The following is a 15,035-nucleotide window of genomic DNA, read 5'->3' on the forward strand; positions in this document are numbered from 1 at the left end:
TCTCTCAGAAATACACAGTGAAGACAAGGGCCCAGCATTAAACCTGTTATTCTGGCAAAACACTACAAGAAAGGACCTGAAATAAAACTCTAATGATACTGTACAAAAAAATGGTACCATAACAAAAAGAGACCTGGCACTGGAGCCAGTATATTCTTCCCTGACACCCTGCAAGTCTCCCAAGATACAGTAAATGCCTCCCCCTTAAACATCCAGATACAAGTAAATACATAAAAACTGCTGTTGCCTTATATTGTTATATACTCCAATACAATATACTTCTATTATTAACTTATATCCAGATACGAGATACTGAAATACAAATATTAATTGTACTACCACAGACCTTGGAGCTCCTGGGTATGGACAAATATATCTTTTAACAAGAACCCACATCAGTGTTTTGATGCAACTATTACACCTGCAGGATCCTGTAAAGATACAAATGAGCTAATCTGCTCAAATTTTGACCCTGAATGAAACAGGATCAAAGTTCCAGCAGCTGTGCTTCACTGATAATGCTACAGACTTATGCAGTGGTAACCGTTCCGTTGTAACAGCTTATATCAGTATAATTTGATATCAATACAATTGTTACTTCTGTCTATACTTTCAGGGCTAGGCACTGCATAAACACAAAACAATAAGATTGTCCCTGATCCAGAGAGCTAAAACAGATGGGTACAGACAGGCAAATAAAAGGAAACAAATTGGTCAGCATGATGGACAGTGGTCTCAGCAACATGATGGATAGCAGTCACAGAATTCCCGTGGCCTAGCCATTACTAAGTTTTTTGTACGTATTGTGAGAACCCAGAGTTTGAAGGAGGACAAGTTAGTTTGGCAGATAATTATAGGATTTTTTCCCCCAAACATGAGCACCAACATGGGAGAAAGCACAAACTAATGGCCTGAAAATGTATTAAGCAGGCATCACGGGTTGGTCAGAAGTAAAACTCAGCTTTTCCTACAGAAAGAAATAAGATAAGCAGAGCACAGATATATCCTAAAGGGCCTTGAAAGAGAAGAAAAGTAGCTTATGTTTGATGTGAAAGGGGGAAAAAAAAACCAAAGAGAGGGGTGACGGTCAAAGTAACAGGACTAGGAAAATGATCTTGCAGAGTCATTCTGACTGGATATGAACAGTGCAAGACTGCATTTATTAAGGCAAGAGAAAAGGATGGTGCAGTAAAACAGGAGATGAGTTTTTAATTCAGCTGTTTGCAACAACTAACTGATACATACTGAAAGGTATAAAGTGTGGACGTAGCTGTATACATACATATAAAGGCCATATACCATACTGAGTAGGTGGTGTCAAAACACACCACACATCCACCACTTGGATTTAGTTATACATCATTAAGTCCCTGTGAAACTCCCTCTTTTCTTGCATGCTGAAGACAGCAACAGCTCCTGAGCAGATCTATACACTCATGCAGAGCCTCAGTTACTTCAGATGAGGCTCTGCACAAATAAAGCAGTCAGCACACTGAGATCATTGCAAGAGACGGGGACCCATACTGGTACTGCAAAACACAGTTAAATTAAAGTCACCATCGTTAAGATTTTATAAAACAGCCATTTTGTTTCACTGTAAAACTAGTCACAATTTGAAAATTACTTTCATTTTAAACTGTGAAAGAAAAAAATACTAATAGGAAATTGCAAGAATCAAATGCGTCTTGTATGAATTCAGAGCAAATGAAAGCTATAAACCCAGCTCAAACACTAGAGGCAATACTCCATTAAAAGCATACTCTTAGTTAAATGTGAGAAAGCTTTAATCAAGAGCCTGTAAACTCTTAATGTTTGAAGCATATTAGAACAATCTGCTGGGAATACGATATGCCTCTTCACATATCCTTAAGCAAGGACAGATATTTTGTTCCTACCTTACGAATGTTTGATCTGCTCCCCTACGACAATATGCACCAGACTAACACTGACCTGTTTTCAAGGTAGGTTTCATTTTCCTGCTCTCAAGTCAAACAGTCCCTTTATTTCTCTGTGGTCCAAATTGTTCTAAAAACTATTTAATTGACAAAATTAGCTATCAAATTCCCAAATTACATAGCCTGTAAACGATTTGTGTGTCATCTTTAGGGGGTTTTTTGTAAGTTCACTTAAGAAAACTCAAATCTGAGCACTGCAACTCACGACACTTACCATCTGAGCTCGGAGATACATTTGAGCCTGGCTTGCACTCAGCGTAGGGGAGGTACTCCCCAGCAACATAGTCTGTTGGGTAATACTGCTGCTAGTAGTGTTGGAGGTCTGTGAACGACTTATTATTTGCGCAGGTGTAGGAGAGGTGGAGAGGTTGATCTAAGGAAATAAAAATGTTGCTTTGGTCATGGCCATTCATCCTGGAATCTAAAGCCAATCAACCTCGACAAATAACCACAAGGCAGTTGGAGCTCCCAACTTTTAAAGATTTCAACAATATTTTGAGTCAAAATTTATGACTGCTATATTTTTTCAACACAAATCAACTGGCAATAGAGTGTAGGACTATATGGTATCTGCTTTTATGAGCAGCAATGTTAATATGGCAGTATATTATGCTTCCTTTATGTGGCAATTTACATTTAACAGTGCTTGGGTAATGCAACCAACCATTTAGAGTCATTCATCACAACAATTTTAAGGTTTTATATTTGGTTCTGCATTAAACAAATAGCTAAGATACACATAATTAAGAAACATATAACATATCAATATATCACTGGCTCAAGGCATCAATAATCCTCAAAAAACTGTCTCTTCCCTCTCACACCTTACTCTGTTGGTTTTATCCAAGCGAAAGGTGTGGCTGAGCTCATGTAGATATGTTTGGACTAGCTTCAAACAATCAGTTTGGGAACCCATGGCTATGGCAGGACAGAACACAGCACCAGAGCTCAGTATAGGCTAGCTGCCCAAGCATATTCCTGGGATCTTCACTGGAGTTTGAAACCTGCACTGAACTCTGTGCTGCCACGGTTCATAAGAACATAGGAAAGCATTTCCTGCTCAAGGCAGGATTAATTCTGACTATATCATCCTAGTTAAAAGTCTGGCTAAACTGCTCCAGGAATAGATATTCCACAATGTCTCTGTTTCAATGCTTCCCTCATAGTCAGAAAGTTCTTCCTAATTTCCAGTATGAAGTTCCCCAGCTGCAGCTTGTTCTGTGCTCCTAGTCCTACAGCCACAAAGAAAAGCGTATCTCCAAACTATAATCACCCTTCAGGTACCTGAAGATGTATCAAATCCCCCCACAGTCTTCTCTTCTCCAGACTAAATAAACTAGCTCTTTCAGCCTTTCCCCACAAATCTTACTTCCCAGGCCTCTAATCATTTTGTTGCTGTCTGCTGAACTCTGTTCAATTTGTCCACATTCTTCTTGAAGTGTGGAGCCCAAAACTGGATGCAATATTCCAAGTAAGGCCTCACTAGTGCTGAATAGAGCAGAAAAATCACTCCCCTTGATTTGCAAGTGACACTCCTGTTAATACAACCCAGTATACTGTTGGCCCTTTTCACAAGAGCACCCTGTGGGTTCATATTCAGCTTATGGTCCACTGTAACCCCCCAGGTCCTCCTCTGCTAATCATCCCCCAGTCTGTCTTTATGCATGCAATTATTTCACCCCAAGGGCAGGATGTTGTATTTGTACTTGTTAAATTTCATTTGACTGATTTCAAACCATTTTTCTAGTCTATCCAGGTCATTCTGGATCCTAGCCCCACCCACCAGGGTATTTGCAACTCCACCACACTTGGTGTCATTCACAAATTTGCTAAGCACACACTCAATCCCATGTTGATTTACCATGCAAATATTAATGAGGACACTAAACCAAACCAAGCTCAGGACAGAGCCTGGGGAACACCACCTCCCTCTCAACTGAACATCGAGCCATTAGTTACACTTATCTGAATTAGATAATTCAAAGCTATCTCTGGTATGATCAGCCAAGTTGCACTCACAGGTTTGAGTACCATGTTTATATCAGGTTGTAAACATGATCTTTTTTCCTAAATACATACAAACTTGTGCTTCTTTAGTGATATATGAACAATAAAAGAAAAGTTCAGACAAGCCAAATTTCAAATGAAAAGCTTAAAAAGCATTTTAGCAAAATTGTGACTAGACAACACAAAGAATTAAATTTTAGTCCAACGTGTCCATAAAATCAAAGATGGTAACTGGCTTTGAAGGCAGTATTCACCAGGGTACAGGTTCTGAACAACTTGTGGTACCAATTGTACAACAAACCCCAGAGAAGGATAAAGCCATTAATATAAATCTTTAATACATATTAAATACCACTGTGAACTAACACTGAATTATATTCTCCCCATAATAATCCTTAGGTTTAATTAATGATCATTTGGTTTATTATATTCTTAATGAATGATGGGTTGTGATTATTTATTAGATCAGTAGGCATTCTTATTTCTGAGAGCTAGGAAAAAAAATGAATGTGGGGAAATTCTAACTACAGAACAAACACATTGGAGAAGGTTGCAATTAATTTACTAGGCTAAAACAGAAATAAAACTAAGTAGTAAAAAGACTGGTTTCCCAGGGATAATATGCCAGTGCCTATTAACCGAAGAGGGAAAAATAATAGTTTTATTGATTTATTATGATTATTTTATTATTTGTTATGATTATGCCATTTGATAGCACTTGCCTGACAATTACAAAGTTATATTAAACTAAATGGAAGCAGAAAGTTAAAACTGAAAGATCTGATAGCTTATTATAATTGTCAGTAATGCTGCCAATTGATATAAATTTAATCTAAACTACCTATAAACTGAACAATGAAGCTAGAATATCAGAATTAACATCATAGCTAGAAAAATACTAGCATACAAATACCTGTACATGTTATAAAACCTATAGCTCCAGTTGATGAAAACAGTGCCAACACAAACACTAGTAGTCTGTCTTTCTGAAACCTACAGGATTTAAACTGAAATCCTTTATACTTTTGAGTCTGCTATAATAAAAGTTGCTATTGTTGGTTTACAAAACACAACCATGTATAATTGCTTGATGATTCCTATGTACAGTTATCATAATGCAAACACAAACTTAAGCATCTGTATAAGATAGTTAACTGACCAATTTGTTCAAAATTCTCAGTTTAAATGCATAAATGCACTAATTCAGTATTAGTGCTTTAAAATGTGCAATTTAGTGAAGCAATGGTGGCTATGAAATTTTACATGATGTCTGTTTCAATCTGGTCTTCAATCATTTTAATTAACTCCCTACTAAGTATATGTACTCCATCAGCAAGTAAATATCCTTTCAAATAGGTGCCGAACAAATCCTTCACTGTTATGCACAATAATGTACACCATACAAATAAAGTGTAATACTTCAAAGTAACAGTGTTTAAAACCTATAATAAGAGAATCAAAATTCAAAGTGCTTTAATATTTTCATTAAACAAACAATAGACAAATATTTGAAAAAGTTAAAGCACCTAATTATTATTGTTTCAGAGTCCAATTTTCTTATATAGGGTGGAAAACTGATAAATGTAACATTACCATAAATAAATACTTACTGAATATGTGGCACGAGCCAAAAACAATATTCAGATTTTTGGTGCTTAAAGGTAAGCCCACAAACCTATGCTTAGGCACCTATATAAGATGTAGCCTGATCTTCAAAGGTATTACATACTTACAAGCTTGTTCAGCAGCCCTGAAAAAAGAGATGTCAGGCTACTATTCTTTATCTGCCCACAAATGCATATGAGGTCCCCAACTCAAAATTTTTAAATTTCCGCTGAAACCTCTGAAGTGTTCTGCAACTTCATGTTAGATCTTCACCCTTAAAAAATTATCTTTAATATTTTATCAAAATAAGACTCAGATTTTCAAAGAGGTCTAACGGAACTAAGCACTCAACACCTTTCAATGGGTATTTGGTACCTAAGTCTCATACGTTTCTCTGAAAGTCCCAACTTACTGTTATACTAATTTAAATGTACAATGACGTTTCTTTCTTTAGCAGACTCATGTTTAAAGAGTGGATTCTGTGATCTAACAGGTCTTTTTACCTCAACTTATATTTTGTCAGTATCTTGTGACGAAATTTTAAATCAGATTCATCTATTTAAACATTAAAATAATTGTCTTCTTTTCAAGTCGCTGTATTATAATCAAAGGCTAGGATGGGATAGAGAGCCTTGTTCAGATACATACCGATGTCTGTGACATGCTTGACTGCTGAGTGACACTCCCAGTGGGGGATGTACACTGCCTCCCACCTGACAGACTTGCCTAAATAGCAAGAACATGTGTCAAATGTGTCATCTAAGCTGAAAACAAAGTTGTTTAAATAACGTGGATATTATTGCATAAACCAACAGAAATCCAACCTCTAGTTTAACATGCACTCTCTCTCTGAATTACCTGCAAAATATTTTCCTAGAAGAATCAGAAAAATGCTTCCAGCGGTGTGTACCAGACTTTGGACTTAAACCTGCAAGGTGTCAAACTCATCTCTAACTTGCAGGCATCCTGAACCCTACAGATTCAGGACCTATACAAAGAACACATATTAGTAGAACCCAGGACACTTAATGACTGAGCAAGGTGTACAGTCCACCATGCACACTGAAAATCTATTTAAAAAAACCCAAACAAACCCAACTTTGACTATAATCCTTCTAAAACTGTTTTGTACTATAATTAAAAAATTATTTGCTATAGCCTGTCTTCAAAAATGAGTAATTATCCCCCCAAAAAAGTTTTCAGGCTTAAATGTTTTGTCATCTCATTTTTTTGTACCAAATGACAAAGAAAAAATAATGTAATGGCATAAACTACTAAATACAGGAACAAACTAGGAGGCAGCCTCTCTGGTCATTGAATTTAGCCCCCTGGGTTTATAGACAAGATGTTTGATTTTCTATCTGTATATATCCAAAACTGCTTAAATATTTAATGTTTTGGCATTTAGCACTGTAAAATGATTAAAATATTTTCAAGCCTGAGAGAGAAAGAAATCGCTTTCTTTGTTTCAAGGAGCTACATTTTTTTATGGGCAAGCTAAAAAAAAAAAAAAAATCCTCGACATACAAGACAAAACATCAGCCTTTTAATTCTAAATTACCAGAACATCAATACATTACTGTAACTGTATTTATTATAGTTTTGCTAGCATACATCTTCTAATACTACAATAACATCCTATTGAGATACCACTTGTGGAAAATCCCCAAATTATGTTTAATTAGTAACAGATCAGATCAATAAAATTTTCCTAAATGCTTATAGCTTCTATCACAAATACTTTGAAATGTCATGTTTCTTTTAATATTGTTGGATACCCCACCCCATCCCCTAAAGCATGTTTAAGAATAATTGCCTTTATTGATTATGGGTAGTTCTGCTTTGCTTTGTGTTACCTGCAACATGGACAAAAGTCTAAAATGTAGATGAACGTCAAGGAAACACAACCTTCAGACTAAATAAGAACGCAATCCTGTTTTCCTCATACAAGAAGTCACACCTCATCCCCCAATTTTAATGTGGGCCTGCTGGAGTAAGAACTTCAAGATCAAGTTCCAAATACAGATTTCAGTCCATTTCCTTACATAGTCTGCTCCTTACTGAATACGCACGCAGCATTCGTTACCTTCTGCTGAGTCTTGACAAATTTAGATCCAGATCATGGGAAAATGGGACAGGAAGGGACATCATAAGGTCATCTAGTACAGCGCACAGCTCAAGGCAGAATCATCCCTGACTAAATCATTCCAATCAAGTGTCTGTCCAAACTGTTCTTGAAAACTTCCCAGGACGGAGATCCCACAGCTTCTCTATGTAGCCTGTTCCAATGCTTAACCAGCCTTGTAGCCAGAAAGTTCATCCCAACTCCAACCTAAATTTCTGCAAGTTTGACACCATTGCTCCTAGTCCCATGCTCTACAGCCACACGGAAAAGTCCATCTCCAATCACACTTCAAATATTTGCAGGCTGTTATCAAAGCCCCCCCCCCCCCAAGTCTCAGTCTCCAAACTAATAACCCTAGTTCTTTCAGCCTTTCGTTGCATAATTACACAATTCTCTCTCAGACAACAGCCAGCTGATTATTAGCCTTTTAAATCATTCAGAATTATTTCAGGCCTATGATTTGCTTTCCAATGTAAATGTGTACATATTTGTACATACATCTGATTTTTTTTAAATACATGAGTTGGGGTAAAGGGGGTGGAGGAAACATTCATAAGCCAACACATCCACATCAGCCAGCAGAAAAGCCACAGAAGTGGGAGCTAAGAACTCTCCAGCCTTAATCCAATCTCTGACAACAGTTTATAGCCTTGAAATCTTTAACTCAGTTTCTCTACATGTTAAATGATAGTACTTACCTTTCTCTCCAGAACATTGGTCCCAATCCAGTGTCCTTTGAAGTCAACAGAAAATTTTACCTTGACTTCAGTAAGTATTGAAGAGGCCTAACATATGCATTAGTGATACAGCCTTTGCAAATGAGAATAAAGTGCTCTTTTTTTAAACTTCTTTCTTTTCCAGTGTCAAGGTTATAAACTGAGATTTGCTACTTACAATGTAACTTCATGTCATAGTAAAACACAACGAATTATCAAAATTAGATATAAAACATTATTGTATTTATCTCTTCTGAGGTAGGTGTTATGTTCATTCCCTCAGCATAAACTTTTAGAAAGAAGGAAGGCTGAAGAGTGGAGGCATCTGGATTTTTTTCTGTTATCACTGAGATTTTTTACTGCTTATGCAGTTATTTGTATGGTGCAAGAGACTTTTATGAAAATACACAAAATGCTCAAGTGTGTTGGCAGTGTATAACAGAGATCATTTAAAAGAATCAAGTCATTAAAATACTGCACTTAACTGTGAGATGTTAAGTATCAGGCACTTAAGCTTTAGGCTTGGTAGCAGTTTAATTTTTCAGTCCTAGAGCATTAGTTTCCAACGTGCTTCAGTCTCTCACCTGTGGAACAGCTGCCAGACTCTGAAACTGGGTGCTACTTAAGTGCTGCTGTTGCAAAGCAGCAGTCTGCAGCATCAGATGCTGCTGTTGGGCTGCATACATCTGCTGAAGGTACTGAGCAGCCGAGCTAGGGGGACGATGCAAGGCCTGCTGAATGACCTGCAATATACCAATATGTAATTAGACAACTATGAAATCAACATCTTATGGATACTATCATAGAAATTTATGCTAGAGAGGACATAAAACTCTCCTCCAGCTACATAATGCTAAAGTCCCCAAATAACAACCGCTCTTCAAGTAGATTATAAAATGCGGCTAACATACATGTTTTGGCCTACAGACGTAGCCTGTTCTTTGATTTAAGTCATTTTACAAGTTACATGTAAACACTGCATCACTGAAAGCTGGTTCTCCTGGAGCACAGGACAATTGCCAAATGGATAACTGGCACAAAATGTTGGACTATAGCAGGAGACTGAAGATAAATAAGGAGGCAAAAACACTGAGGCAAACTCCCGCTTAAAGAAATGTATTACAGAACCTTTAAAATAAACTCCTGGCCCTACTGAAGTCACTACTTCAGTGCTGCCAGGATTTCAATCTTATTATCTACACGTTGAGCATTTTGGTTTTTAAAGTCTGATCAGAAAAAAACTAACTTGTACAATAAACTAAATGGTGCAGAACTGAACTGACCCTGCCAGCATACAAGACTGGGACTCATGGTATTTCTAATTAAGGCAATTAATATATTCTACTACATATCTATAAGAAACATAATAAATCTAGTCTGTATAACAGTACCATTTTTATTTGTAAAAAGGTGTTCCACTCCTTTAAGGACCACAGAGCTAAAAAAAAAAAAAGTCTTCTGTGACTATCAGACCCCATTGTGAAGGGCCAAGAGCTCAGTTGGGGGAAGGGCAATAGAAGGATGGTTCACTTCTATGGAAGGTCCTGGAGGGATACAGAGGGAAAGGTTTTTGGGCCCCTCCAGCTAGTTTTTGTCATTGAGGGGTTTTTTTTGTGTTATTTTGCAAGTTTCTCTTTGTGCATTAATAAACCAGGTCCTGCAGGAAAAATCTGAAAAACACTGAGTTTACTGCTGGTCCCTCCTGGACTGGGGAGGGAGTCTGGCAATTTAAAAGTGCTGGAAAACGCACAGGGATGACTGGCCCTGAGAAGAGAGGAAATCAAAATAGCTATAGAAAAAATGGAGGCAGCAAAGAAACATCTCTCTCCAGGCCCACCCTGCCCTCACTTTTGGGGGACAGGATGAAGGACATTATATTCCTAGCGCCAATGATACAACAGAAATACCAAAAGGCAGAGCAGGGAGCCCCCCTGCAGCTTCTGGAGAGGCAAAATAAACAGAAGGAGTTGCAGTCTGCAGCTGAATACCAGCACCACAGTAAATGGATTACTGGGGGTTCTACTCACTCTGGGACAGCAATGAGTCAAGGCATCATCCTTGGAAACCAAATGGTTGGAGGTTTGTGAAGATAGCTAGGGATCTACAAAACACTCCAAACCCACAGAAAACAAAAGAGTGGGATAAAGATAAATATCATGATAAGAGTGACGAGGACTGCAAGATTTATAAGATTTCTACTTTGATTGGAATGAGACTGGCTAGAGAAGAGAACCAGCCAAGGAAACTTCCTTCAAAAGAGATTAAAATCCTTTACATGAAAGAGACAGAGGTAGTAATTACAAGAAGTGACTGGGGAGATTATAACCTAATAAAATGGAATAGTAATGACTGAGACAGAAGACGATCACTTCTCAGAACAGACTATGAAGAAATGAGCTTGTGGTTGTATGTGATAACAAAAAAAGATTGTGAAATGATCCAGTGAGCAGCTGTTATTGCTCAAGCTATTTTAAAAGAAACAGAGACAGGTGAGACCAAATGGGAACATAAGAAATTCACTGTGTTACAGGGAGCCAAATTTCTTACTTGATACTCAGACACTGCTCCATGGGGGAACTGGAAAGGTTTCAGTAACTCTAGCTTCTCTTCAGTATACCTATAAGCAACTGGCAGAAGAGCTTCAGGAAATCCTGGAGGAGAGGAGCTGTCTACTCTTGATGACCCATAAGCATGAAAGGAACCTGAAGAATTTGTGTGCAGAGACCCCAAAGCAAATACACACACACACGCACACAGGCCATTTATATTTAGGTATACAAGTGGTAGAGGCAGACTATAAATATGGGTACTTCAGACTGTAAAACTTGCCCTGAGATTAGCAAGGTTTTGGAGGAGGGAATTGTGCAATAGTGGACTGTCTCTTTGAGGATCAGTCAGCTTGGTTCAATTATCCAACCCAACTGTGAAGGGATGAGGTGTGTCCTGTAAGGACCTGGACACTGGGCAAGAATTGCAGGAGGGAGAGGATGGCTCTTATGACAAGTCCCTGAGTAGAAAGGCACAAGGAAAGCATTTGGACCCCTGTAGCCTGTCCTCGTCAGGAAAACAGCTTTATGTCTGTTTGCTTTGCAAATGTTTGTGTTAGTGAACCATGCATAGCATTAGTCCTTCCTAGTCTGGGGAGACAGGCCAGTAGCTTACACCAGGACCATTTAACTAGCAATCTGCGGGCCACATGCAGCCCCTGAGGGGTTAAGATGTGGCCCCTGGGCTCACAATTCAGACCTTACTACCCCAGCACTCCAGCTTCTCCTGCCCCCATCAGAGTTTCTAGGCCTCTGCTCCCTCCTCCAACTTCTCCTTCTTGCTCCCACCCCTGAGGGGCAGCACAGCACAGAACAGCCAAGGAAGCCTGCAGCTGAGGGACTCAGTGGACTCACGGACTCTATGCAATGCAGCAGTGCAGCAGGGTATAGAGGAAAGGACCGCATGCAGTAAGGCAAGGGGCACACAGTGTGGCCGTGGCCATGTGGCACAATGTGCAGGAGAGAGTGGCACTATGTAGCTGGGAGGATGCCCACATAGTGCCACACCATGGCATGCAGCCCACATAGGAAATGTCAGAGGAGTAATCTGTGGCCCTCAGCCACTCAAAAGTCGGATAGCCTTGGCGTACTCAACCACTAATAAGTCCAATCACCTTTTGTAAGCAATCAGTGTTTCATGAAAACTATTTAGTCAGACACTGAGACCCAGGAGAGAGCAAGGATTAAATGTTAAACCTTAACTGGAAGGCAGAACTATACAACCTGTTTTGATAAGCAAATAATGTAGCCTGGGTTTGAGCATCCCTTTCCATCTCTCTATATGCAGCATCTCAGAGTCTAGTACCTGGACAGCATGTCGGTCAGAACCACTGTAGACAGATATCTGTGGTGGCTGTGTCCTGGAGGTGGTGGTGCTAGTAGCTGTAGATGCAGAACACGTTGTTGTGTTTGATTCATTCTCCATAGTTGCGCAGTGTTTTTCCAGCCTGGGAGGAATTGAAATATACGTAGTTCAGATGTATAAGAATAGAATATACCAAGTACAAAAATATTAAGTTCTTCCAATTAATATTCATGGCCAATTCATTTTACTTCCTAAGAAAGTAATTTCTCTTTCTCTCTATAACCTGAGCACAGACACAGCTTTAAGTTTGTTAAGACTTTCTATTGCAAATTCTTCAGAGAAAGGAAAAAACATTTAAGATATATCAAAAGCATCCAGGAATCATAGGCAAAACCACCAAGTTATGCAGAAGGTCTACTTTAACATCCTTTTTCACTGCAGTTCTGGCTAACCCCTTCATACACCTGCACTGGGATACTTAAAAAAACCCCAAACAACAAACAACCAAAGTAACAAACACCCCCCACCCCAAATCACCAGCTTTAGCCCTCTGGAAACAGAAAAGTTGTAAAGGCATTTTTTCTCTACTTCTCTGATGCCTTCTGAAGCACAGCAACATTCTAGGGAGGAAATTCATTGATAAGCAGTTCTGGCTGCTCTCCCCCTTCCAACTGAAGTAACAGATTCCCTCTAATTCAGCAGCCTTCCTGACCTTTCCTAACCTGCCTCTCTTCCTTCATTAGCTGAAGATGACTTTTTTCCATAGAAGCATTATTTAAAATTGAAACAAACATAACATCAGTTTCTAACACAAACTATAAATGAAACAAAAGCATTGACCATGAGGCCTGAACAACAACAAAAAAGCAGGGCTTTTTATAGGAAGAGGTAGGAAAGAAGTTTCTTTTTACAGAAAAGGTGGAAGGGCACAGAAAGCAGTCCTTTAGAAACTTACAGGGATCAGCAGAAAAAAAAGTATTGTCAAGCATAACAAGCTTCTGCTGGGCACTGCCCAGTACCCAGTAACTTGTCAAATATTAGACTTTAGTGATTCCTACAACTGCGGAAAGCTAGATTGCCACTCTATTGCACACTGTTGCCACTGGGAACTTCATGGTGGCAGTCCTCCTGCTCCAGAAATACAAACCTTTATTACATGGACTGTGGGGAAACCTATCACGTTAAAATACAAAGGCTATGATTATATGCAGCAGACCACAACAGTGTACATGTGAGTTAAGCTGCTTGTCTTGATAAATAAAAATATAACATTCATGAAATTATCACACTCATTTTGCTTACATTTAAATTCAAACTTGAAAGCATTTTCTTCCTGTGAAGAATATGGGTGCATTTCACCATAATGTTACAACTAAAATATCTTTTTATTTCAACAGAATTTTGCTCAACTTCACTAAATTATCCTCACTAAAGGAAATAATGCATTGGGTTTTTCATAATTAATACATACGATTGGTGGTAAGACTGGCAAGATGTGTGCATTCCCACTTCAGTCCTTCCACCAGAGGGTAACAGTCTACTACTTCTAAGAGCTAGTAGTTATTCCTTAGTTCAAGTGATCTCACTTTTTCAAAAACAGCTTGTAGTCTCCAAACTTTCACTTGTATTAATTTCTTGAAAATTCATGCAGTAGCTACATGAAGGAAACATAACTAAAGGCAGCAACAGTTTTGTTGGGGATAGCCTAGGATCTATTCCTGAACCCAGCAACTTGCATCCAAATTACATGTCCAGCCCTGGTCCTACGTATTTGACAGAGTACAATCTAATATATAATGGAACTAACATCTAGCCCTGTGATATATAAATATTATGCCTTTTATGAGCTGTAGCTTAGAATAAAGGTTTCCATCGATGACAGCTAACAGACACCTTTATTTAGGTCACATGGAGAGTTTTCCAAAATAAATGCCTTCTTAGAGCTGATGACCTAGGAAATGTGTCAGCTCAGCAGGTGGGTATTTTATGACAAATGGAGGATAACATCTCCCTACTGAAGAATAAAAATTATAAAACTGATTCAATTCTCTTTGACAAGTCATCACAGGGCGTCTTATAAATAAAGAAAAAAAATACCATTCGTATATGGTGCTCTCTCAGCAATAGTTACATTTCTGAATACTTCCACTCAATCATGTATTTTTGAAGCTTTAAAGGAAAGAACAAACCCTAATGAGTTTTAAGACCGGGCTTATACATTTATGAACTGGATGATGATGTAACATGCAACAGCACAGGGATAAATTTGAACAGACGGGGCCGGCCCAGTTGGATGTCCTTAAATGTCTCCTCCTGCAACACAGCCCCCTTTGCCCAGCCCTACGACGGAGGCTATTCTTCCACCAGCGATCCCGAACTGCAAAAAAGTGACAGAAAGCTACTCTGCAAAACACAGGGCTCTTCACCCAAAGCAGAGACAGCGCGAAGAACACTTGTGAAGGAAAGCTGCACAGCAACCAGCTATGGAGTAGTTACACCTTGTCAAGCACTAACTTGTAATGGGCCAGCTCTTTTTAGAGCTGGACATTCATTTTTTTCCTGTGACAGTTCTTTCACGCGGCCAGGTCCCATTTATTGCGTGCTTCCCCGGGGAACTGCACGATACACGTAATGTGGCACAGGCCGCTGCGGCGCTTAAGTGACAAGCGGACGAGTCAGGTGGGCGCCCAGTGCAGGGCCCGGCCGCCCGCACCCTCCTTCACGCCCGAGCTGGGCGCTGTCCCGCCGCCCCGGAGTCTAGCTAAGGCCGAGCCG

General features: G+C 39.1%; 1 protein-coding gene across 6 annotated transcripts in view; it reads right to left on the bottom strand.

Moving 5' to 3' along the window:
* PHC3 (polyhomeotic homolog 3) overlaps nt 1-15,035 on the bottom strand; it is a 189,075-nt gene that overhangs the window by 173,743 nt on the left and 297 nt on the right. For 2 of the 6 annotated variants that reach the window (XM_019503278.1, XM_019503282.1), the window contains exons 2-6: nt 14,358-14,429; nt 12,261-12,402; nt 8,993-9,151; nt 6,216-6,293; nt 2,170-2,328 (exon numbers count right to left, since the gene is read on the bottom strand). In XM_019503278.1, coding sequence (XP_019358823.1) covers nt 2,170-2,328; nt 6,216-6,293; nt 8,993-9,151; nt 12,261-12,380 — 516 coding nt within the window. In that variant the 5' untranslated portion in view covers nt 12,381-12,402; nt 14,358-14,429. The remainder of the gene's footprint in view (nt 1-2,169; nt 2,329-6,215; nt 6,294-8,992; nt 9,152-12,260; nt 12,403-14,357; nt 14,430-15,035) is intronic. The other 4 variants (XM_019503279.1, XM_019503280.1, XM_019503281.1 and 1 more) reach the window with 4 other exon arrangements.

This window comes from Gavialis gangeticus, unplaced genomic scaffold, assembly GCF_001723915.1.
Source record: "Gavialis gangeticus isolate Ggan-Ray unplaced genomic scaffold, GavGan_comp1, whole genome shotgun sequence".
In the NCBI taxonomy this organism is placed as follows: Eukaryota; Metazoa; Chordata; order Crocodylia; family Gavialidae; genus Gavialis; species Gavialis gangeticus.